The sequence below is a fragment of the Oncorhynchus nerka genome, linkage group LG9b (assembly GCF_034236695.1).
Source record: "Oncorhynchus nerka isolate Pitt River linkage group LG9b, Oner_Uvic_2.0, whole genome shotgun sequence".
NCBI lineage: Eukaryota > Metazoa > Chordata > Actinopteri > Salmoniformes > Salmonidae > Oncorhynchus > Oncorhynchus nerka.
In genome coordinates, this window is record NC_088424.1 from 17,543,518 (window position 1) to 17,567,925 (window position 24,408).

Consider the following 24,408-nt stretch of genomic DNA (forward strand, 5'->3'; position numbering starts at 1 on the left):
ATATCTTTCGATCACACTATTTAATAAACAGGCAGGACAAGATCAATATTAAAGTATTCAGTATATTTGATTTTAATAAAGCATCACAGAGACAAATGTCAATTTAGCATTTAATCAGTTCCCCCACTTCAGTGTACACTGTAGAAGAAACTCACATTGAGTGAGAGGTTAACTGTTACGGTGCATGCAGCTTCATGTTATTTATGTTTCTAGTGACACCAAAGAAATACACTGTTTTAAATTCCAGGAGTTAAGGCAAGATGTTCCAATGAAAGTTTACAATTAAAGTACACTTTACTCGAATGCTATTTGAGCCTTTTTCGTATAACAATTGGTGGCCACAGCAATTGGAAGCTATGACTGTGGGTGTTCACATAAGTGACAAGTTGAACTACCACTAAAATCCACCAACATCTCATTGCTTGCTGATACCTTGTCAGATTTTATGTTTGTGCTCCACTGCACAGCGACAGCTTTTCAAAACCAGGAACGACACGTCCGTGTCACTCAATACCTCAATATAATGAACGATAATAAATGTTTGCGGTTCCTGAATTATGTTCAGTTTTACTCCAGAGGAAAATGTATACAATTGAGACAGAAGCTGGACTAAAAAGTAAACCGCATCGATCAATGCCTTTATCTGTGATCGTTGGTTCCGGACTTCCTCTTGCCAGAGAAAAGATGTTTTGGCTTGAGGTCAAATACATGTCTGTCTGCCTCTCCCTTCTTCCCCTGGCGGTTCATGTCCTTCTGTTGGTTCTTCATCAACTTCTTGGCCTGTTTCGCCATCTATACAGGAAAACATACTTTCAGTAAATCCTCAGCAAAACACAGGTTGCGTCCCAAATGGAACTCTTATTCATATATAGAGCACTACTTTGACCAGGGCCAATAATAGGGTTCCACTTCAGACAAACTTAATCTTCATAACATCTCCAAAAGCATATGTTTCTTTAAGCCAAGGGACTAACACTTCCCCAATATGCATTGTGCATATTTTTAACACAAACCATTTCACAGGATGACAGGAAGATCTAGCGTAGCCTACACCACATACCTTAGGATCGCGAACACCAGATTGGTCGCGTGGAGGACGAGAGGCACTCTGACTGCGGGTTCGAGAGGTGGGAACGACAGACGCCTCACGCTTCCGCTTCTTGGCAACGCCAACGCTCCGGGATCTACGGGCATTCACTGCATAGTGGCTCTGAAAGGACATCAACAGCAATGTGTGAATATAGTATCCGGTCTGTAGCTTGTATTAAGACATTGTACTTGACATACACAGAACTAAATGAAAAACAACTTACGTCATCTTTGCCAGTCATGTCCAGACCAAGGTCTCCCATTTCCTTCTCCAGGGTTTTTCTTTCAACCTGTAAATGTTTAACATTTTGGCCCAGTGATTAGTAAGACCGAAAATAAAACAAGATTAACTTTAAAAGTTCTATGCATATAAACAAGATGTCCATGTCACCTTCTTGACAGTTCTGGGTAGTCTGGGGCCGTGCACATCCTTGTCTTTGGAGCAAACAATCTTCAGCTTCCTCTTCTCTCTGATCTGTTTGGCCAGCTGACGGATCTCCTGCATCTCCTCGTCCTCGCTCTCCTCATCAGTCTCGTACTCCCCTGCCTTCACCTTCAGCTCCTCCTCCTTCTCCAGATCCTCCAGGTTCTGTATGGGCATGAGAGAGATGTTAGGAGAGGTGGCGGCCATAGAATTAGAATGAATAGAAAAGGCATCCCCATTTAAGTCTATGATTCCATGAAATCACTAGAGGCATTTCCATTCCTGTCAATTATCGCTTTTCAGTCCATGTTGTCGGCTATAGTGGCAGAGCTGTCCATCCTATCCATACCGATCAACAATAACTATGGTCACCAAGATCAGTGGTTTCACCCCCCACTCACCTTCATGATATCAGAGGTGGCATAGAATTAGAATGAATAGAAAGGCCCCCATTTAAGGTCGATATAATCTGCAATGTTGTGACCCTCCCATATTTCAGGAATCACATCATATTTCTCATCTTGATTCATCAGATCCCAATATTCTGAAAAGAGGAAACATCAAGTATTAGAGAAAATGGACCAAATAAGTTTGCTGATAACCATGTACACAATATCCTTTCAGACAAGCTTTTGATAAAGTTGATGACAGCGTCAATATACATACTCTGTAGGTCCAGGATATAATCATCTCCCATCTCCACCTCCAGGTCTCTCTCCTGTAAATCAATGATGGAAATTGGCCATTCGTGAAATAATACTTAGTAACACAGCTAGATCTTTACCACAACATAACCCACACGGATTACATCCAAGGCTCTTCCAAGATAATCCTTCCACAACTGTTACTATTATTAGTATGGCTCTACCGTTTTGCGTTTGGGTGCATCCACCTCCATTGTTTTCCTGCCAATCCTGGCTCCCTCCGGAATGAACGGTGGTCTCGCCTAGTGTTGAGAAAACAGGACAACTCAATTTCACCTGTTCACATTCAAAATGTATATAAACCATTACATTTTTTGTTTTAACATGACCAAAATCATGCTTATGACTTGCAAACATGTTTAACTTGGGCAAACAATGAAGTGTGGAAAGACGGACACATCCAGAGTACAGTGTTTAGCCTACCTTCTCGTCCCTCTTTGCAGGCACTGCTAAATGCAATCTGTTGAGCACATCATGCACCTTCTTGCCCTTCATTTTGCCGTCGACACGATGGGCCAGAAGTTTGTCACATGCCTGAAATCGAAGAGAATATATTAGTTATTTGTAGAACATTTTGAAAAATGTGCTACTAGCAAATTGTTAGTAATCAGAAGAGTGGACTAGACTCCTCACTTCTGTTTTCACAGTCATCACTCCCTCTTCAGTCAAAGTGCTGGTTTCAATGACAGAGATGCCCTCTGCAGTAAGGTCAGCAAAGATTTTCTGAGGAAACAAAGTAGGAAACCCTGATAAGCAAGTCCCATCTTGGAAGAGGATGACAAAGTAAACTGGGGCGAAAAATACAGCCAAAGTAAAGATAGAGAATATATTAACGAACATGAAAAAAAACTACGAACCTGGTCTTCTTCAGTGAGTTCACTGATCTTCTTGACATCACACTTGTTTGCCACAATGAGCAAAGGCTAAAGGGAACAAAATACAATAACATTATCATATTTGCGTGAAACCAGAAACGGGGAACGCCGTCATTTGACTTTAACGTTAAAAAACAAAAAAAAACACTACTCAAAATGACAGCACAGAAGTGGACACGACTTTTCACTGTGAAAGAGGCTGTATCTATGTTGGTTGGTGATACGGATTCGGACCAGTCCTTGCACTTTGAAAAGCGATGTTGAGGTGAGTGAAATAAGTAAACAGCAGATGTTTGGTGTTGTCGATGTTGGATGCTGTGAAACTTGGGGAATAGCTCTCAGATGAGCAAGTCCTGTCATCATAACTTGGTTGGTACAGGCAGACACATCAACAGTGGTGCTCAAATGATTGCTCTCGGGCTCAAGTTGCAGGGTTTAGCTGTATATAGTCAGCTAACTCATTATCTTGTTTCTACCGATGTGGAAACGGCCCAAGATGCTTGCTATAGGTAGCTGGCTAACTATACTGAACAAAATTATAAAACGCAACATGTAAAGTGTTGGTCCCATGTTTCATGAGCTGATTTATCTCAAATGATATTCACAAATTTGTTTACATCCCTGTTAGTGAAAATGTCTCCTTTGCCAAGATAATCCATCGACATGACAGGTGTGGCATATCAAGAAGCTAATTAAACAGCATGATCATTACACAAGTGCACCTTGTGCTGGGGATAATAAAAGGCCACTTAAATGTGCAGTTGGGGGAGTGTAAAATTGGCATGCTGACAGCAGGAATGTCCACCAGAGCTGTTGCCAGAGAACTGTTGCCCTTGCCCAGTAATGTGAAATCCATTATCCACTAGATTAGGGCAATTTCAATTGACTGATTTTCTTCTGTGAACGGTGACTCAGTAAAATTGTTGAAATTGTTGCATTTTGCGTTTATATTTTTGTTCAGTATAGTTAGTCTGTCAGACAAGAACCTCAGCTGTCACTTTCCCTAACTAGCAGTACAGACAACTATATAATTAGCCACCGAAACAAAGGCTAGAGTAATGTGTTTATCTGTTGGGATTAGTTTATGGTTTGTCATGTTTGCTAGGAGGATATATTCATAGACTGCATGAATCAGGCCTTCATGGTCAAACTGTGGCAAAGAAACTACTACTTAAGGACATCAATAAGAAGAAGAAACTTGCTTGGGCAAAGAAACACGTGCAATGGACTTTAGACCGGTGGACAATTGACCACAATTATCTTATCTGTTACTCCTCTCCCTCCGTTACGCTGTTCCTCTAGGGGTTGATCATCTAGACCAACTGAGGAGCTATTACAATGTTGGGGACAGAGGCAGAAAATGGTGGAAGTATGCGATTTGGGGGATGCTCAACATTGCCATCAGAAATGCGTACATTGTGTGGGGGACCCTGCAAAGGTCCCTTCCCAGAAACCGCAGGTGCTGGTCCCTGAAGGCATTCCCTTTGTGATATTGTAGAAAGTGAGGAGCCAAGAGTGTGGAACCAGGGACTTGTGGATCGAGTTGTAACTCATTTGAAAGCAGGTTAACTTTGAAGGGTGCAAGAGGGTGTGTGGTGTGCATCCAGAGTGGACGCAGTGTAAAGAGTGGGGGATGTGTAGAAACCTCCTTTGGGTGCTCTATGGGGCCGTGCTTCCAGAAGTTCCATGACGTTCTAGGCTAAATGAAAACACTAAAGTGACCATGTGAAATATGAATGTCCTACAAATCTTTTATTGTCTATGAACAGTTCGTTGTGTTTTGTATCTTCTCTCTTTATCTGTCTCCATCTGGCAGCTCCTGAGTGGCGCGGCGTTCTTAGGCACTGTGTCTCAGTGCAAGAGGCGTCACTAGTCCCTGGTTCAAATCCAGGGTAAATCACATCAGGCCGTGATTGGGAGTCCCATAGGGCGACGCACAACTGGCCAAGTGTCGTCCGCGTTTGGCCGTCAACGTAAATAAGAATTTGTTCTTAACTGACTTGCCAAGTTAAATAAATAAAGGTTAAAAAAATAATAATATTGAATAATTCTTGTTGCATTCACTGAATTGTTGTCCAAGTAGGCTACTATTTCTATATTTTGTGTCAGGCCTGGTCTGTACTAAATCTTATTGAGAGGTTACCTACATTTTGTGTCATGCCTGGTCTGTACTAAATCTTATTGAGGTTACCTACATTTTGTGTCAGGCCTGGTTTGTACTAAATCTTATTGAGGTTACCTACATTTTGTGTCAGGCCTGGTTTGTACTAAATCTTATTGAGGTTACCTACATTTTGTGTCAGGCCTGGTTTGTACTAAATCTTATTGAAGGGTTACCTACATTTTTTTGTGTGAAAATGAATAGTTGTCTGCATTTTTACAATGTTACAGAAGTAAGAATAGATGTCAATCAAATAGCCTACTCTGTGTCGGGTTTGAAATACTTCTGAATTGTCCTCTGGCCACATTTCAGATCATATTTTGATTTATATGAAAATAATATTTATAAGTATAATATATTAAACGTGGTACATTTTGAGTGAGTAATTTAGTCAGATTTACTACAATTGAAATACTCTAAGATGTTTTGTTGTGTTGAGTGTTAATCGTTTTCTGATAGTGTCTTTACTCAATGGAAGACAAAATTAGTGTTATTCCTATTGACATGAATGTGGTGTCATTAAATAAGAGGCTGTGTTCTTTAAAACTAAGTTAACTTGTCATTTGTTTTTGAGCTGTGTGAGAAAATTAGTTTTATCTTAAATTACTAATCAGTAATCTAAAGCAGCATTCCAGAATTCTATAGGGGTCTAAATTTTTTTTTGTTTTTTTGACATGCCTTGCTCATTTCAGAGAAATAATGTAGCACAGAGCCTTGAGACAAAGGACACTGGACATTAAGAAAGAGGTCCGTCCTAGCCTCACTTGCGACTCTGGGCCTTTTCTATCCTTCCTTGGTGTACCCATGCTTACATGGCCGCAAGAGCCAAGCCCGGAGGCTTCACCCCCACAATTTAAGCAGGGTGCTTTAAAAGAAGGGAAAGGTTTTGACTTTTGACCAAGCTGTTGACTAACTCACAAACTTACAACTATCGACAATGCTGCTTCCATTAAACATGGTCTGAATAGGCACCCTATTCCTTATACAATCCACTACCTTTGACCAGGGTCCATAGGACAGTAATGCACTATAAAAGGGTGTGTCATTTGTGATGCAGTCTTAAAAAGTAATCAATGGTGCCTCCATAACGTGACCTCTGACCTTGTTGGCAAAGAGGGGCCGGATGTTGTTGAAGAGCTCGAGCTGCTGCTCCAGGGTTTGGCCACACTGCTCGGAGACGTCCATCACGTAGAGCACGGCAGAACGCAGATGGGCCAGGGCTGTGATAGCCTGCATCTCAATGGTGTTCCTCTCCTCCAAAGGGTGGTCCAAGATCCCTGGGGTGTCAACCACCTGCGGCCACATATGGAGTTAGCAATACACATTAAATGGTCCAGGTGTTAATCGTACTCGACAACTCGTGATTGAGAGAGAAACTAACACTACCTCGAGTACTTTATTGACAGTCTCAGATATTGTGGTAGGGGTTATCCATAACATGTTCAGTGTGGTGCATGATTTCTCATCACAGACCTACAAAGGGTACTTGATGTATCTGTGTTGTGATCTATTTTCCTACCAAGTACAATCTGGTGGAAAAGTGTATGAATATCAAATATTTAACTGTTCCAATCTATTCCAGGTAGAGATAGCTGGCGTGTAAGTGCATTAAAGCCATCTTACCTGCCAACGAAGGTATTTGTAATCCATGTGGCCGACGAACAAGGACTTGGTGGTGAAGGCGTAGGGCTGGACTTCAACATCAGCTCTGGTGACCTGGGGAAGACATGTTGACAAAGCTGAACTCTTTTCTCACACTACTAAAATGTTTTGTATGACCATTTTATCCACGTTCTGCATATGTACCAGGATGTTCAAAATGAACCTCAACCCATTTATTTCTATTTGCCTTTATTTTACCAGGGAAGCCAGTCACAACATGATTTACAACAACCCGACTAAGATTGATACATCATGCAGCAATGCCTCTAACAATGGGTGCTTAAACTTTATTTAAAAATACACAGAACTAATGGATTTGGCATTGGCCATCAGATCCTCAAAGTTCTACAGCTGCACCATTGAGAGCATCTTGACTGGCTGCATCACCGCTTGGTATGGCAACTGCTTGGCACTACAGAGGGTAGTGCATGAGGCCCAGTACATAACTGGGGCTGAACTCCCTGCCACCCAGGACCACATTTTTTATTTAGCCTTTAACTAGGCAAGTCAGTTAAGAACAAATTATTATTTACAATGACAGCCTACCAAAAGGCCTCATGCGGGGACGGGGGCTGGTATATAGGACAAATACAGGCCTTATATACCAGGCGATGTCAGAGTTAGGCCCTAAAAATAGTCAGACTCCAAGCCCCAGGTCAGAGACTGTTCTCTCTGCTACTGCACGGCAAGTGGTACCGGAGCACCAAGTCTGGGACCAAAAGGCTCCTGCCATCAGACTGCCGAACAGTTAATCGATTGGCTACCCAGATGATTTACAATGACCCCGTTATTAGTTATTCATCTTAATTGTTTTGCACAGACTCTCTTGCACTGGCTCTATGCACACTCACTAGACTCTACCCACACATACATTAAAACTACAACACAAACATGCTGCTGCTACTCTGGTAATTATATATCCGGATTGCCTAGTCACTTTTACCCCTAACTACATGTACATACAGTATTACCTCAATTACCTTGCACCTCTGCACTGGTACTCTTTGAATATAGCCTTGTTTTTGTTTTTGTGTTACCATTGGCTTTTTTTATTTGGCAAATAATTGTCTTGAGTTAAATCTGCATTGTTGGGAATGGGCTCGTAAAAGTAAGCATTTCGTCTACACCTGGTGTATTCTGTGCATGTGAGCAATACAATTTTATTTGGACACTAAAGGTTCTACCAACCATTGAACTGACAAAGAATAACAGGAATGCATACCTTGTTGATGAAACTAGACTTGCCCACATTAGGATATCCACAAAGCAGTAGAGTTCGAGTGTTGGGATCAATCGTTGGTAAACGGGAAAGATGCTGGCGCACTGTAAAAACAATAACAAAATGTAAAACAATGACAGCTGGAGGCTAATGTCTTTAGTATATGTACACCGGAGCCATTTACAGGCATGCATTATGAGGATTCTGTGTTATGCACTATAGCCAGTTACCATATATGTGATTGAATATTATCTGCTAACCATGTGTATGTGACAAATAAAATTTGATTTGATTTGCTGTTGGCTTGTGTGGATGTATGTATGTGTTTTGCAACATAGCTGACTTGAAACATTGTTAACAGTTTCAGGGCCATGGGCCTTTCTCATGATGGAAAAATACAGAATAACATGAAGACAGGAACTGTGCAATGAGTTGGGGGGGTGGCACATTCAGAACGTAGTGTTGCGAGAACAGTTAGATAACAGGAGCCAGGTATCGAGCATGAGCGCATAGATACTCGACACAGCAAGTTACATCTATCAACTGGAGCGCCCGGGGGCTAGTACCAGCTCGTACGACAACAATCAACGATAGGCTGGGTGAGTTTAAACCACGCCCAGTCTCTACTCTGACAGGCCAGCTTGGAAGCAGGAACTTTTTCTGTCAGGGTATATTTATAATATCTTTGTCAAGAACAAGTCAGTTCTCTGTTTGCCCTGCGAGGTGGGACAAAAAAATTGCATTTACCACTTACTGCTTAGCTAATAAAAAATACATAGTATACAATCTGTGACTAATTGTCATATTTATCCTGATACCAGATTCGAATTGACGCAAATCTAACAGCATACTTTGCCTTTCATCAAACAAAGTAAATAACTAAAAGATCACCTTGTTCCAGGTATTCCAAGCTTTGCTTCTGTCGCTTCATGATGGTGCACATCCGACCCAGAGCAGCGCGCTTCAATTGTTTACAGCGGTACAGGGAATCACCATACTTCATCAGTCGAACATAGTCTTTGGAAACACTGCAACAAGAACACATTTGAGTGGGACCACTCCAAATTGACCAACATATATGATCAGTGTAAGCAACAACAAAAAAAGTGGGAAGAGTAAGCGTCATACTTGTCAATCAAATTCTTTGCGATGTTGATCTGTCCCAAAGCCAACTTGTAATGGTCTTTGTCATACAAGACATTCATCAAATCTGCATAGAAAGGATGGATATCCTGTGGAAGACCATATTATTCATTAGCACAAAGTGGAACTTGGTAGTGTCTGAATATGACAAGACTTTCAAAGCAATAACATTACTTACGTCCAATTTGGGAAAGTCTGTCAAAATCTGGGAGAGCCGATCATGATAGTTCTGTTGGGTGAATTTCACCTTGCGCATGTAGAAATGCCTGATGCGGTGAATTTGATAATGCTTGTGTACTACTGTCGGAGTCTTCCTTTGGGTTTTCGATAAAGTGATGTCAATGAATTCCTGTGAAATAAATTGGGAACGGCAATCAGCACATTGAATGAGGTCAATTTAAACAAAATGTATTTGTCAATACTATGTGTTTTACAATAACAAACTATTCACATCGCTAGACACGCATTTGTATGTATACTGTTGACCCCAAAATAAATGTCATGCGTGGCTTCTCTCCCTTCCCAAGCACAACACGTGTCTCTCTCCAGAAGCAGACATTTAATTCCAACCAGACAAACAGCACGTTTTCGTAATTTAGAGTCGGTATTTTCCGGAGAAACAAATCAATAACTTGTAAAACGTGTAAAAACGTACCTTTGAGGTGGGAACCACCATAATCTTCTTAAAATTATAAAGTGCCATTTTTTCGGAACACGTTCGGACACTGACTGCAAGCGGAAAGGACCCAACCCGGATCGAAACAACAAAGATGAGGAAGTGAAGCTGTTATATCAAGAGGTACTCCACGTGAGAAAATAAATGTCCTCGCTTTTCTTTACACTGCCCTCTAGTGCTCATATGAAGTCAGGGATGCAAAAATTACATACAGTGCCTTGCGAAAGTATTCGGCCCCCTTGAACTTTGCGACCTTTTGCCACATTTCAGGCTTCAAACATAAAGATATAAAACTGTATTTTTTTTGTGAAGAATCAACAACAAGTGGGGCACAATCATGAAGTGGAACGACATTTATTGGATATTTCAAACTTTTTTAACAAATCAAAAACTGAAAAATTGGGCGTGCAAAATTATTCAGCCCCTTTACTTTCAGTGCAGCAAACTCTCTCCAGAAATTCAGTGAGGATCTCTGAATGATCCAATGTTGACCTAAATGACTAATGATGATAAATACAATCCACCTGTGTGTTGATTGTGTCCCACTTGTTGTTGATTCTTCACAAAAAAATACAGTTTTATATCTTTATGTTTGAAGCCTGAAATGTGGGAAAAGGTCGCAAAGTTCAAGGGGGCCGAATACTTTCGCAAGGCACTGTACAGTTGAAGTCGAAAGTTTACATACACTTAGGTTAGAGTCATTAAAACTTGTTTTTCAACCACTCCTCAAATGTCTTGTTAACAAACTATAGTTTTGGCAAGTCGGTTAGGACATCTACTTTGTGCATGACACAAGTCATTTTTACAATACAATTCACTGTATTACAATTCCAGTGGGTCAGAAGTTTACATACACTAAATTGACTGTGCCTTTAAACAGCTTTAGATGTCATGGTTGATGTCATGGCTTTAGAAGCTTCTGATAGGCTAATTGACATAATTTGAGTCAATTGAAGGTGTACCTGTGGATGTATTTCAAGGCCTACCTTCAAACTCAGTGCCTCTTTGCTTGACATCATGGAAAAATCCAAATAAATCAGCCACGACCTCAGAAGAAAATAGTAGACCTCCACAAGTCTGGTTCATCCTTGGGAGCAATTTCCAAACGCCTGAAGGTACCACGTTCATCTGTACAAACAATAGTACGCAAGTATAAACACCATGGAACCAGGCAGCCATCATCTCTGTCTCCTAGAGGTGAATGTACTTTGGTGTGAAAAGTGCAAATCAATCCCAGAACAACAGCAAAGGACCTTGTGAAGATGTTGGAGGAAACAGGTACAAAAGTATCTACAGTATATCCACAGTAAAACAACTCCTGTATCGACATAACCTGAAAGGCCGCTCAGCAAGGAAGAAGCCACTGCTCCAAAACCGCCATAAAAAAGCCAGACTACGGTTTGCAACTGCACATGGGGACAAATATCATACTTTTTGGAGAAATAACATCTGGTCTGATGAAACAAAAATAGAACTGTTTGGCCATAATGACCATCGTTATGTTCGGAGGAAAAACGGGGATGCTTGCAAGCCGAAGAACACCATCCCAACCGTGAAGCACATGGGTGGCAGCATCATGTTGTGGGGATGCTTTGCTGCAGGAGGGACTGGTGCACTTCAAAAAATAGATGGCACCATGAGGGAGGAAAACTATGTTAGATGCACTATTGTAAAGTGGCTGTTCCACTGGATGTCTTAAGGTGAACGCACCAATTTGTAAGTCGCTCTGGATAAGAGCGTCTGCTAAATGACTTAAATGTAAAATGTAAATGATATATTGAAGCAATATCTCAAGACATCAGTCAGGAAGTTAAAGCTTGGTCGCAAATGGGTCTTCCAAATGGACAATGACATCAAGCATATTTCCAAAGTTGTGGCAAAATGGCTTAAGGAAAACAAAGAGAAGGTATAGGAGTGGCCATCACAAAGCCCTGACCTCAATCCTATGGAACATTTGTGGGCAGAACTGAAAAGGTATTATGTTAGGAAGGATGCCTACAAACCTGACGCAGTTACACCAGCTCTGTCAGGAGGAATGGGCCAAAGCTTGTGGAAGGCTACCCTAAACGTTTGACGCAAGTTAAACAATTTAAAGAGAATGTTACCAAATACTAATTGAGTGTATGTAAACTTCTGAACCACTGTGAATGTGATGAAATCAAATCAAATCAAAGTGTATTTGTCACGTGCGCCGGATAAAACAGGTGTAGACCTTACAGTGAAATGTTTACTTACAGGCTCTAACCAATAGTGCAAAAAAGGTATTAGGTGAACAATAGGTAGGTAAAGAAATAAAACAACAGCTATATACAGTAGCGAGGCTATAAAAGTAGCGAAGATACTTACAGACACTGGTTAGTCAGGCTGATTGAGGTCGTATGTACATGTAGATATGGTTAAAGTGACTATGCATATATAATGAACAGAGAGTAGCAGTAACGTAAAAGAGGGGTTGGCGGGTGGTGGGTGGCGGGTGGCAGGACACAATGCAGATAGCCCGGTTAGCCAATGTGCGGGAGCACTGGTTGGTCGGCCCAATCGAGGTAGTATGTACATGAATGTATAGTTAAAGTAATTATGCATATATGATAAACAGAGAGTAAACAGAGAGTAGCAGCAGCGTAAAAAGAGGGGTTGGGGGGCGCACACAATGCAAATAGTCCAGGTACCTGTTCAAGGGGTCATTTTGACTTGGGGTAAAAACTGTTGAGAAGCCTTTTAGTCATAGACTTGGCACTCCGGTACTGGTAGTAGAGAGAACAGTCTATGACTGGGGTGGCTGGGGTCTTTGGCAATTTTTAGGGCCTTCCTCTGACACCGCCTGGTGAAGAGGTCCTGGATGGCAGGCAGTTTTGCCCCAGTGATGTACTGGGCCGTACGCACTACCCTCTGTAGTGCCTTGCGGTCAGAGGCAGAACAATTGCCGTACCAGGCAGTCATGCAACCAGTCAGGAAGCTCTCGACGTTGCAGCTGTAGAACCTTTTGAGGATCTCAAGATCCATGCCAAATATTTTTAGGGTCTTGAGGGGGAATAGGCTTTGTCGTGCCCTCTTCATGACTGTCTTGGTGTGTTTGGACCATTCTAGTTTGTTGTTGATGTGGACACCAAGGAACTTGAAGCTCTCAACCTGCTCCACTACAGCCCTGTCGATGAGAATGGGGGCGTGCTCGGTCCTCCTTTTCCTGTAGTCCACAATCATCTCCTTAGTCTTGGTTACGTTGAGGGATAGGTTGTTATTCTGGCACCACCCGGCCAGGTCTCTGACCTCCTCCCTATAGGCTGTCTCATTGTTGTCGGTGATCAGGCCTACCACTGTTGTGTCGTCTGCAAACTTAATGATGGTGTTGGAGTCGTGCCTTGTCATGCAGTCATGGGTGAACAGGGAGTACAGGAGGGGACTGAGCACGCACCCCTGGGGAGCTCCAGTTTTGAGGATCAGTGTGGCAGATGTGTTGCTACCTACCCTCACCACTTGGGGGCGGCCCATCAGGAAGTCCAGGATCCAGTTGCAGAGGGAGGTGTTTAGTCCCAGGATCCTTAGCTTAGTGATGAGCTTTGAGGGTACTATGGTGTTGAACGCTGAGTTGTAGTCAATGAATAGCATTCTCACATAAGTGTTCCTTTTGTCCAGGTGGGAAAGGGTAGTGTGGAGTGCAATAGAGAATGCATCATCTGTGGATCTGTTTGGGCGGTATGCAAATTGGAGTGGGTATAGGGTTTCTGGGATAATGGTGTTGATGTGAGCCATTACCAACCTTTCAAAGCACTTCATGGCTACGGACGTGAGTGCTACGGGTCTGTAGTCATTTAGGCAGGTTGCCTTTGTTCTTGGGCACAGGGACTATGGTGGTCTGCTTGAAACATGTTGATATTAGAGATTAAATCAGGGACATGTTGAAAATGTCAGTGAAGACAGCTGCCAGTTGGTCAGCACATGCCCAGAGCACACGTCCTGGTAATCCGTCTGGCCCCGCAGCCTTGTGTATGTTGACCTCTTTAAAGGTCTTACTCACGTCGGCTACGGAGAGTGTGATAACACAGTCATCCGGAACAGCTGATGCTCTCATGCATGCCTCAGTGTTGCTTACCTCGACACGAGCATATAAGTGAAATTGAGTTCAGGTGCTTGAACACGTCATTTCCGGTCACAACTTGCAGACTTGTTTACGTGCTGCTGTGCGTTTTGTTGCCAACCTATTTTGCTACCTGACAACTTTACGTTTTTTACTTTTTAATTACCGTTTATATTTTGGGTTTTTTTTCCCCTCAACTTTTTCACTCCGGACGCATTATCTGGACATGGTTAGTCAGGACCTCCAACAGCCGAAGCTAAGTAGTAACATTAACATGATGCCTTCTAATTGCAGTCGCTGTACTCATAATATACAGGAGAACGATCGCCTTACGGCGAGGATAGCTGTGCTACAAGCCCAGCTTCAGACGCAATCGTTAGGCAAGGGTAATTTCAGTGTAGGAAAGGATGTGTAGGAAAGGCCTGCCAGCATAGTGGAGTCTGCCACTAGCACAGTCAGTGTAGTCAGCTCAGCTATCACCATTGAGACCGTGTCTGTGCCTCGACCTAGGTTGGGCAAAACTAAACATGGCGGTGTTCGCCTTAGCAATCTCACTAGGATAAAGATCTCCATTCCTGTCATTATTGAAAGAGATAATACCTCACATCTCAAAATAGGGCTACTTAATGTTAGATCCCTTACTTCAAAGGCAATTATAGTCAATGAACTAATCACTGATCATAATCTTGATGTGATTGGCCTGACTGAAACATGGCTTAAGCCTGATGAATTTACTGTGTTAAATGAGGCCTCAACTCCTGGCTACACTAGAGACCATATCCCCCGTGCATCCCGCAAAGGCGGAGGTGTTGCTAACATTTACGATAGCAAATTTCAATTTACAAAAGAAAAATGACGTTTTCGTCTTTTGAGCTTCTAGTCATGAAATCTATGCAGCCTACTCAATCACTTTTTATAGCTACTGTTTACAGGCCTCCTGGGCCATATACAGCATTCCTCATTGAGTTCCCTGAATTCCTATTGGACCTTGTAGTCATAGCAGATAATATTCTAATCTTTGGTGACTTTAATATTCACATGGAAAAGTCCACAGACCCTCTCCAAAAGGCTTTCGGAGCCATCATCGACTCAGTGGGTTTTGTCCAACATGTCTCTGGACCCACTCACTGTCACAGTCATACTCTGGACCTAGTTTTGTCCCATGGAATAAATGTTGTGGATCTGATGTTTTTCCTCATAATCCTGGACTATCGGACCACCATTTTATTACGTTTGCAATTGCAACAAATAATCTGCTCAGACCCCAACCAAGGAACATCAAAAGTCGTGCTATAAATTCACAGACAACACAAAGATTCCTTGATGTCCTTCCAGATTTCCTCTGTCTACCCATGGATGCCAGAGGACAAAAATCAGTTAACTACCTAACTGAGGAACTCAATTTAACCTTGCGCAATACCCTAGATGCAGTTTGCACCCCTAAAAACTAAAAACATTTCTCATAAGAAACTAGCTCCCTGGTACACAGAAAATACCCAAGCTCTGAAGCAAGCTTCCAGAAAATTGGAACGGAAATGGCGCCACACCAAACTGGAAGTCTTCCGACTAGCTTGGAAAGACAGTACCGTGCAGTACCGAAGAGCCCTTACTGCTGCTCGATCATCCTATTTTTCTAACTTAATTGAGGAAAATAAGAACAATCCGAAATTCCTTTTTGATACTGTCGCAAAGCTAACTAAAAAGCAGCATTCCCCAAGAGAGGATGGCTTTCACTTTAGCAGTGATAAATTCATGAACTTCTTTGAGGAAAAGATCATGATTATTAGAAAGCAAATTACGGACTCCTCAATAAATCTGCGTATTCCTTCAAAGCTCAGTTGTCCTGAGTCTGCACAACTCTGCCAGGACCTAGGATCAAGAGAGAAGCTCAAGTGTTTTAGTACTATATCTCTTGACACAATGACGAAAATAATCATGGCCTCTAAACCGTCAAGCTGCATACTGAAAGAGCTGCTTGCTGTGCTTGGCCCTCCTATGTTGAACATAATAAACGGCTCTCTATCCATCGGATGTGTACCTAACTCACTAAAAATGGCAGTAATAAAGCCTCTCTTGAAAAAGCCAAACCTTGACACAGAAAATATTTTCAAAACTATCGGCCTATATCGAATCCTCCATTCCTCTCAACATTTTTAGAAAAGGCTGTTGCGCAGCAACTCACTGCCTTCCTGCAGACAAAAAATGTATACGAAATGCTTCAGTCTGGTTTTAGACCCCATCATAGCACTGAGACTGCACTTGTGAAGGTGGTAAATGACCTTTTAATGGCATCAGACCGAGGCTCTGCATCTGTCCTCGTGCTCCTAGACCTTAGTGCTGCTTTTGATACCATCGATCACCACATTTTTTGGAGAGATTGGAAACCCAAATTGGTCTACACAGACAAGTTCTGGCCTGGTTTAGATCTTATCTGTCGGAAAGATATCAGTTCGTCTCTGTGAATGGTTTGTCCTCTGACAAATCAACTGTAAATTTCGGTGTTGCTCAAGGTTCCGTTTTAGGACCACTATTGTTTTCACTATATATTTTACCTCTTGGGGATGTCATTCGAAAACATAATGTTAACTTTCACTGCTATGCGGATGACACACAGCTGTACATTTCAATGAAACATGGTGAAGCCCCAAAATTGCCCTCGCTAGAAGCATGTGTTTCAGACATAAGAAAGTGGATGGCTGACAAAACAGAGATGCTTGTTCTAGGTCCCAAGAAACAAAGAGATCTTCTGTTGAATCTGACAATTAATCTTAATGGTTGTACAGTTGTCTAAAAAAAACTGTGAAGGACCTCGGCGTTACTCTGGACCCTGATCTCTCTTTTGAAGAACATATCAAGACCATTTCAAGGACAGCTTTTTTCCATCTACGTAACATTGCAAAAATCAGAAACTTTCTGGACAAAAATGATGCAGAAAAATTAATCAATGCTTTTGTCACTTCTAGGTTAGATTACTGCAATGCTCTACTTTCCGGCTAAAGCACTAAATAAACTTCAGTTAGTGCTAAATACGGCTGCTTAGAATCCTGACTAGAACCAAAAAAAAAAACATATTACTCCAGTGCTAGCCTCCCTACACTGGCTTCCTGTCAAAGCAAGGGCTGATTTCAAGGTTTTACTGCTAACCTACAAAGCATTCCATGGGCTTGCTCCTACCTATCTCTCTGATTTGGTCCTGCCGTACATACCTACACGTACGCTACGGTCACAAGACGCAGGTCTCCTAATTGTCCCTAGAATTTCTAAACAAACAGCTGGAGGCAGGGCTTTCTCCTATAGAGCTCCATTTTTATGGAACGGTCTGCCTACCCATGTCAGAGACGCAAACTCGGTCTCAACCTTTAAGTCTTTACTGAAGACTCATCTCTTCAGTGGGTCATATGATTGAGTGTAGTCTGGCCCAGGACTGGGAAGGTGAACGGAAAGGCTCTGGAGCAACGAACCGCCCTTGCTGTCTCTGCCTGGCCGGTTCCCCTCTTTCCACTGGGATTCTCTGCCTCTATCCCTATTACATGGGCTGAGTCACTGGCTTACTGGGGCTCTCTCATACCATCCCTGGGAGGGGTGCGTCACCTGAGTGGGTTGAGTCACTGATGTGATCATCCTGTCTGGGTTGCCCCCCCCCCTTGAGTTGTGCCGTGGCGGAGATCTTTGTGGGCTATACTCAGCCTTGTCTCAGGATGGTCAGTTGGTGGTTGAATATATCCCTCTAGTGGTGTGGGGGCTGTGCTTTGGCAAAGTGGGTGGGGTTATATACTTCCTGTTTGGCCCTGTCCGGGGGTGTCCTCAGATGGGGCCACAGTGTCTCCTGACCCCTCCTGTCTCACCCTCCAGTATTTATGCTGCAGTAGTTTATGTGTCGGGGGGCTAGGGTCAGTTTGTTATATCTGGAGTACTTCTCCTGTCCTATTCGGTGTCCTGTGTGAATTTAAGTGTGCTCTCTCTAATTCTCTCTTTCTTTCTCTCTCTCGGAGGACCTGAGACCTAGGACCATGCCTCAGGACTACCTGACATGATGACTCCTTGCTGTCCCCAGTCCACCTGGCCGTGCTGCTGCTCCAGTTTCAACTGTTCTGCCTTATTATTATTGGACCATGCTGGTCATTTATGAACATTTGAACATCTTGGCCATGTTCTGTTATAATCTCCACCCGGCACAGCCAGAAGAGGACTGGCCACCCCACATAGCCTGGTTCCTCTCTAGGTTTCTTCCTAGGTTTTGGCCTTTCTAGGGAGTTTTTCCTAGCCACGGTGCTTCTACACCTGCATTGCTTGCTGTTTGGGGTTTTAGGCTGGGTTTCTGTACAGCACTTTGAGATATCAGCTGATGTACGAAGGGCTATATAAATAAATTTGATTTGAAGTGATTTAGCTCGTCTGGTAGGCTCGTGTCACTGGGCAGCTCGCGGCTGTGCTTCCCTTTGTAGTCTCTAATAGTTTGCAAGCCCTGTCAAATTTGAAGAGCATCGGGGCCAGTGTAGTATGATTCAATCTTAGCCCTGTATTGACACTTTGCCTGTTTGATGGTTCATCACAGGGCATAGCAAGATTTCTTGTAAGCTTCTGGGTTAGAGTCCTGCACCTTGAAAGCGGAAGCTCTCCCTTTAGCTCAGTGCGAATGTTTCCTGTAATCCATGGCTTCTGGTTGGGGTATGTACGTACAGTCACTGTGGGGACAACGTCCTCGATGCACTTATTGATAAAGCCAGGGACTGATGTGGTGTAATCACCAATGCCGCCGAAAGAATCCCAGAACATGTTCCAGTCTGTGATAGCAAAACAGTCCTGTAGTTTAGCATCTGCTTCATCTGACCACTTTTTATAGACCGATGAATGAAATAAAAGCTTAAATAAATAACTCTCTCTACTATTATTCTGACATTTCACATTCTTAAAATAAAGTGGTGATCCTAACTGACCTAAGACAGGGAATTTTTACTAGGATTAAAATTCAGGAATGGTGAAAAACTGAGTTTAAATGTATTTGGCTAAGGTGTATGTAAACTTCCGACTTCAACTGTAGATTACAGTAGGCCTCCAGTACTTTAGAGTCCCATAGAAAAGTATTGAAGAAAGCACTGGCAGTTTGCATCTACACAGTATATTAAACCTGAATGATTCAAGCAGACAAGGTATTATTACTGCATATATTAGGTATTATTACTGCACTGTTGGAGCTAGAAACACAAGCATTTCGCAGCACCTGCCATAACATCTGCAAATATGTGTAAGTGACCAATTCACTTTGATTTGAGATAACAAAGACAGGCTGACTGTCATTCCCTCTGGGTCTCCATGTTAGAATACTGCAGTCTATTGGCATCATATCATCCTCCCACAACGTCATGGGGCTGATGGAACCACTGATGTTTATGTGTGCACTTATTTATTTTTATTTAACCTTTTTTTTATCAGTGAGTCATACTGAGACCAATGTCTCTTTTACAGATGAGCCCTGAATTACAGAAATGATAGAAATACACACATCAAAATATAAATACAAAATGCAAACAGAAAGAAAACACGGTCATAAAAAACGAACACATTCATCAGTAATAAGGTACTGAATTGCCTAAAGTCACCAAAACATCAAATTTAAGAACATTTTGAAGCGTGTTCTACAAATATGGTGCAAAAAAACGAGAAGGAAATGTACCTAACTCAGTAGAGACCAAAGGAATTTCCAGAGTTAATCATCATATATGAGACGGGCTGTGGTAACTCATATGTCTAAAGGTTAGTAATGATGTTAGGTACAGTGGGAGTTTTTGTAAAAAGGCTTTATAAATGAAATCGTACCAATGTATCAACCTATGTGACATCAGAGGGCCAACCAACTTTCTGGTTGATGAGTACTAAACCTGTCACCTGTAATATAGTGCAATATCTAATGGCTTTAATTAAGTGGTAGCTGCGTTCACATAGATGATATCAACAGTCTAGGATCGGTAGGAACATCGACTGAATAATCTGCTTTCTACTATAAAATAAGCCCATTTTTAACTACAGTAACTCATCAATATACGTTTTTAAAAGACAGATTTCCATCTATCCAGTCAATATTTAACTCAACCAGAAAAAAATACATCTCTGTTGATATCACATACATTAACAAGCATTTCACACACATTATCCAGTTACTGTTAGCACGTGGTGGTCTATAGCAGCTTCCCACAACAATGGGCATGTGGGGTGCAATGAAATTATATTTGACAATATGGCCACCCCCCCTCCCTTTCTGCAATCTGTCACATCTAAATACATTATAATAATTTACTTCAATGTTTTTATCAGAGACAGAACCATTTAACCATGTTTCTGAGAGAGCCTCACTCAAATGTCAATTGTGTCCATTTGTGAAATCATACTTTGCACATACTACTTACATTGACTTTTTGGTCATTATCTAATTCCTAATCAGATAATTTCATAATAGCCAGCAGCATAACACCCTGCATCCAGCAGCATACCACCCTGCATCCAGCAGCATACCACCCTGCATCCAGCAGCATACCACGCTGCATCCAGCAGCATACCACCCTGCATCCAGCAGCATACCACCCTGCATCCAGCAGCATACCACCCTGCATCCAGCAGCATACCACCCTGCATCCAGCAGCATACCACCCAGCATCCAGCAGCATACCACCCTGTAGCCAGCAGCATACCACCCTGCATCCAGCAGCATACAACCCTGCATCCAGCAGCATACCACCCTGCATCCAGCAGCATACCACCCAGCATCCAGCAGCATACAACCCTGCAGCCAGCATCCAGCATATACCACCCTGCATCCAGCAGCATACCACCCATCCAGCAGCATACCACCCTGCAGCAGCATACCACCCTCCAGCAGCATACCATCCAGCATACCACCCAGCATCCAGCAGCATACCACCCTGCAGCATAGCCAGCAGCATCCAGCAGCATACCACCCTGCATCCAGCAGCATACCACCCTATCCAGCAGCATACCACCCAGCATCCAGCAGCATACCACCCTGCATCCAGCAGCATACCACCCTGCAGCCAGCAGCATACCACCCTGCATCCAGCAGCATACCACCCTGCATCCAGCAGCATACCACCCTGTAGCCAGCAGCATACCACCCTGCATCCAGCAGCATACCACCCTGCATCCAGCAGCATACCACCCTGCATCCAGCAGCATACCACCCTGCATCCCACTGCTGGCTTGCTTCTGAAGCTAAGCAAGGTTTACCCTGGTCAGTCCATGGATGGGAGACGAGATGCTGCTGGAAGTGGTGTTGGAGGGCCAGTTGGAAGCACACTTTCCTCTGGTATAAAAAAATATCCCAATACCCCAGGGCAGTGATTGGGGACATTGCCCTGTGTAGGGTGGTGTCTTTTGGATAGAACATTTAACTGGTGTCATGACTCTGTGGTTACTAAAGATTCTATGGCACTACAAGTAAGAGTTGGGGTGTAGTAGGGGTGTCCTGGCTAAATTCCCAATCTGGCCCTCATACCATCATGGTCACCTAATCATCCCCAGCTTATAATTGGCTCATTCATCCCCTGTAACTACTCCCCAGGTTGTTGCAGTAAATGAGAATGTGTTCTCAGTCAATGTACCTGGTAAAATTAGGGATAAATAAAAAGTCTAAGCATCAACTTACATACATTGTGTATATGTAAGGTTGGGAATGTGTAACAACATGTCACAAAAGATAGGCATGTCCGGTATAATAATTGTTATTAAATCCATACTGACAGTTGTTGTAGATACTTCACAACCACAATAACCTCATTCATACAGGCTGTATCACAACCGGCAGTGATCTGGAGTCCCATAGGGCGGCGCACAATTGGTTCAGCGTCGATTTAGGCAGTCATCGTTAATAAGAATTTGTCCATAACCGACTTTCCTAGTTAAATAAAAAATATAATTAATCATTAATCCTGTTATTATATATATTTTTTTACCAATACATTAGTCTATATGTTTTTTTTACAAGATTGTGGACATCTTTCATAAAGTCCAAAAACCTTGAGGTACAAACCCTAAAAATCAAGCAATTCACACGTGGCCTGTGATACACACCCACAATGTTGATCACGAGTGGATCCGTGAGCCCACTGTGAATTTCGACCAACTGAGGAGCCTGTTTATTGTGGTAGGAGGCGGGAGTTCCTTTCTTGTGACAGCTTTGAGTTCAATGGTCACTTTCCTCCGAAAAGGAAAGGAAAATGCACCTGTGTGAAGCTAGCCACAATAAGGATTAGCCACAATAGTGGAATTTGCAGCTTGCCTTCGAAATAAAAGTCCCCCAATGCTACTAATCCAAAAGGATACAAATGGTGGAATAAAATAAACACATTTAATTTGTCACGTACACATAGTTAGCAGATGTTAATGCGAGTGTAGCAAAATGCTTGTGCTTCTAGTTCCGACAGTGGAGTAATATCTAACAATTCCCCAACAACTACTTAATACACACACAAATCTAAAGGGGTGAATGAGAATACAGTTCAAGTCCGAAGTTTACATACATCTTAGCCAAATACATTTAAACTCAGTTTTGCACAATTCCTGACACTTAATCCTACTTAAAATATCCCTGTTTTAGGTCAGTTAGGAACACCACTTAATTTTAAGAATGTGAAATAGTTGAGAATGATTTATTTCAGCTTTTATTTAATTCATCACATTCTCAGTGGTCAGAAGTTTACATACACTCAATGAGTATTTGGTAGCATTGCCTTTAAATTGTTTAACTTGGGTCAAACGTTACAGGTAGTCTTCCACAAGCTTCCCACAATAAGTTGGGTGAATTGATGATGCAATCTATTTTGTGAAGTGCACCAGTCCCTCCTGCAGCAAAGCACCCCCACAACATGATGCTGCCACCCCCATGCCTCACGGTTGGGATGGTGTACTTCGGCTTGTAAGCCTCCCCCTTTTTCCTCCAAACATAACAATGGTCATTATGGCCAAACAGTTCTATTTTTGTTTCATCAGACCAGAGGACAGTTGTCCAAAAAGTACAATCTTTGTCCCCAAGTGCAGTTGCAAACCGTAGTCTGGCTTTTTATGGCAGTTTTGGAGCAGTGGCTTCTTCCTTGCTGAGCGGCCTTTCAGTTTATGTTGATATAGTACTTGTTTTACTGTGGATATAGATACTTTTTGTACCGGTTTCCTCCAGCATCTTCACAAGGTCCTTTGCTGTTGTTCTGGGATTGATTTGTACTTTTTGCACCAAAGTAGGTTCATCTCTAGGAGACAGAACACATCTCCTTCCTGAGCGGTATGACAGCTGCTTGGTCCCATGGTGTTTATACTAGCGTACTATTGTTTGTACAGATGAATGCGGTACCTTCAGGCATTTGGAAATTGCTCCCAAGGATGAACCAGACTTGTGGAGGTCTTGGCTGATTTCTTTTGATTTTCCCATGATGTCAAGCAAAGTGGAACTGAGTTTGAAGGTAGGCCTTGAAATATATCCACTTCCAATTAACTCAAATGATGTCAATTAGCCTATCAGAAGCTTCTAAAGCCATGGCATAATTTTCTTGAATTTTCCAAGCAGTCAACTTAGTGTATGTAAACTTCTGACCCACTGGAATTGTGATACAGTGAATTTTAAGTGAAATAATCTGTCTGTAAACAATTGTTGGAAAAATGACTTGTATCATGCACAAAGTAGATGTCCTAACCGACTTGCCAAAACTATAGCTTGTTAACAAGAGATTTGTGGAGTGGTTGAAAAACAAGTTTTAATGACTACAACCTAAGTGTATGTAAACTTCCGTCTTCAACTGTATGTACATGTAAGTATATGGATGAGCGATGGCCGAATGCCATAGGCAAGGTGCAATAGATGGTATAAAATACAGTATATACATGTGATATGAGTAATGTAAGATATGTAAACATTATTAAAGTGGCATTATTTAGAGTGCATTGTATAAAGTGACTAGTGATCCATTTATTAAATTGGCCAGTGATTGGGTCTCAATGTAGGCAGCAGCCTCTCTGAGTTAGTGATTGCTGTTTTTCAGTCTCTCGGCCCCAGCTTTTATGCACCTGTACTGATCTCGCATTTGAAAATTGCTCCCAAGGATGAACCAGACTTGTGGAGGTCTGCAATTTGTTTTCTGAGGTCTTGGCTAATTTCCTTTGATTTTCCCATGATGTCAAGCAAAGAGGCACTGAGTTTGAAGGTAGGCCTTGAAATACATCCACAGGTACACCTCCAATTCACTCAAATGATGTCAATTAGCCTAATAGAAGCCTCAAAGCCATGACATCATTTTCTGGAATTTTCCAAGCTGTTTAAAGGCACGGTCAACTTAGTGTATGTAAACTTCTGACCCAATGGAATTGTGATACAGTGAATTA

The 24,408-nt window shown here is 42.3% G+C and overlaps 1 protein-coding gene and 1 non-coding gene across 2 annotated transcripts; both read right to left on the minus strand.

Annotated features, from left to right (window-relative positions):
- Window positions 1-48: 48 nt before the first annotated feature.
- On the minus strand, window positions 49-10,040 carry gtpbp4 (GTP binding protein 4). Its single transcript, XM_029642524.2, has 18 exons — window positions 9,933-10,040; window positions 9,456-9,626; window positions 9,263-9,366; window positions 9,026-9,162; window positions 8,138-8,238; window positions 6,877-6,969; window positions 6,355-6,546; window positions 3,075-3,140; window positions 2,851-2,940; window positions 2,641-2,751; window positions 2,382-2,459; window positions 2,180-2,231; window positions 1,971-2,057; window positions 1,915-1,928; window positions 1,481-1,678; window positions 1,314-1,379; window positions 1,061-1,210; window positions 49-792 (listed from the first exon to the last, which is right to left on the minus strand). The coding sequence occupies exons 1-18, from the start codon at window positions 9,978-9,980 to the stop codon at window positions 640-642; spliced, it is 1,911 nt and encodes a 636-aa protein (XP_029498384.1). The 5' UTR covers window positions 9,981-10,040; the 3' UTR covers window positions 49-639.
- LOC115114896 (small nucleolar RNA SNORA81) lies at window positions 5,951-6,132 on the minus strand. The gene has a single exon (XR_003861292.1). It is a non-coding gene; the product is annotated as a small nucleolar RNA SNORA81 (small nucleolar RNA).
- Window positions 10,041-24,408: the final 14,368 nt, after the last annotated feature.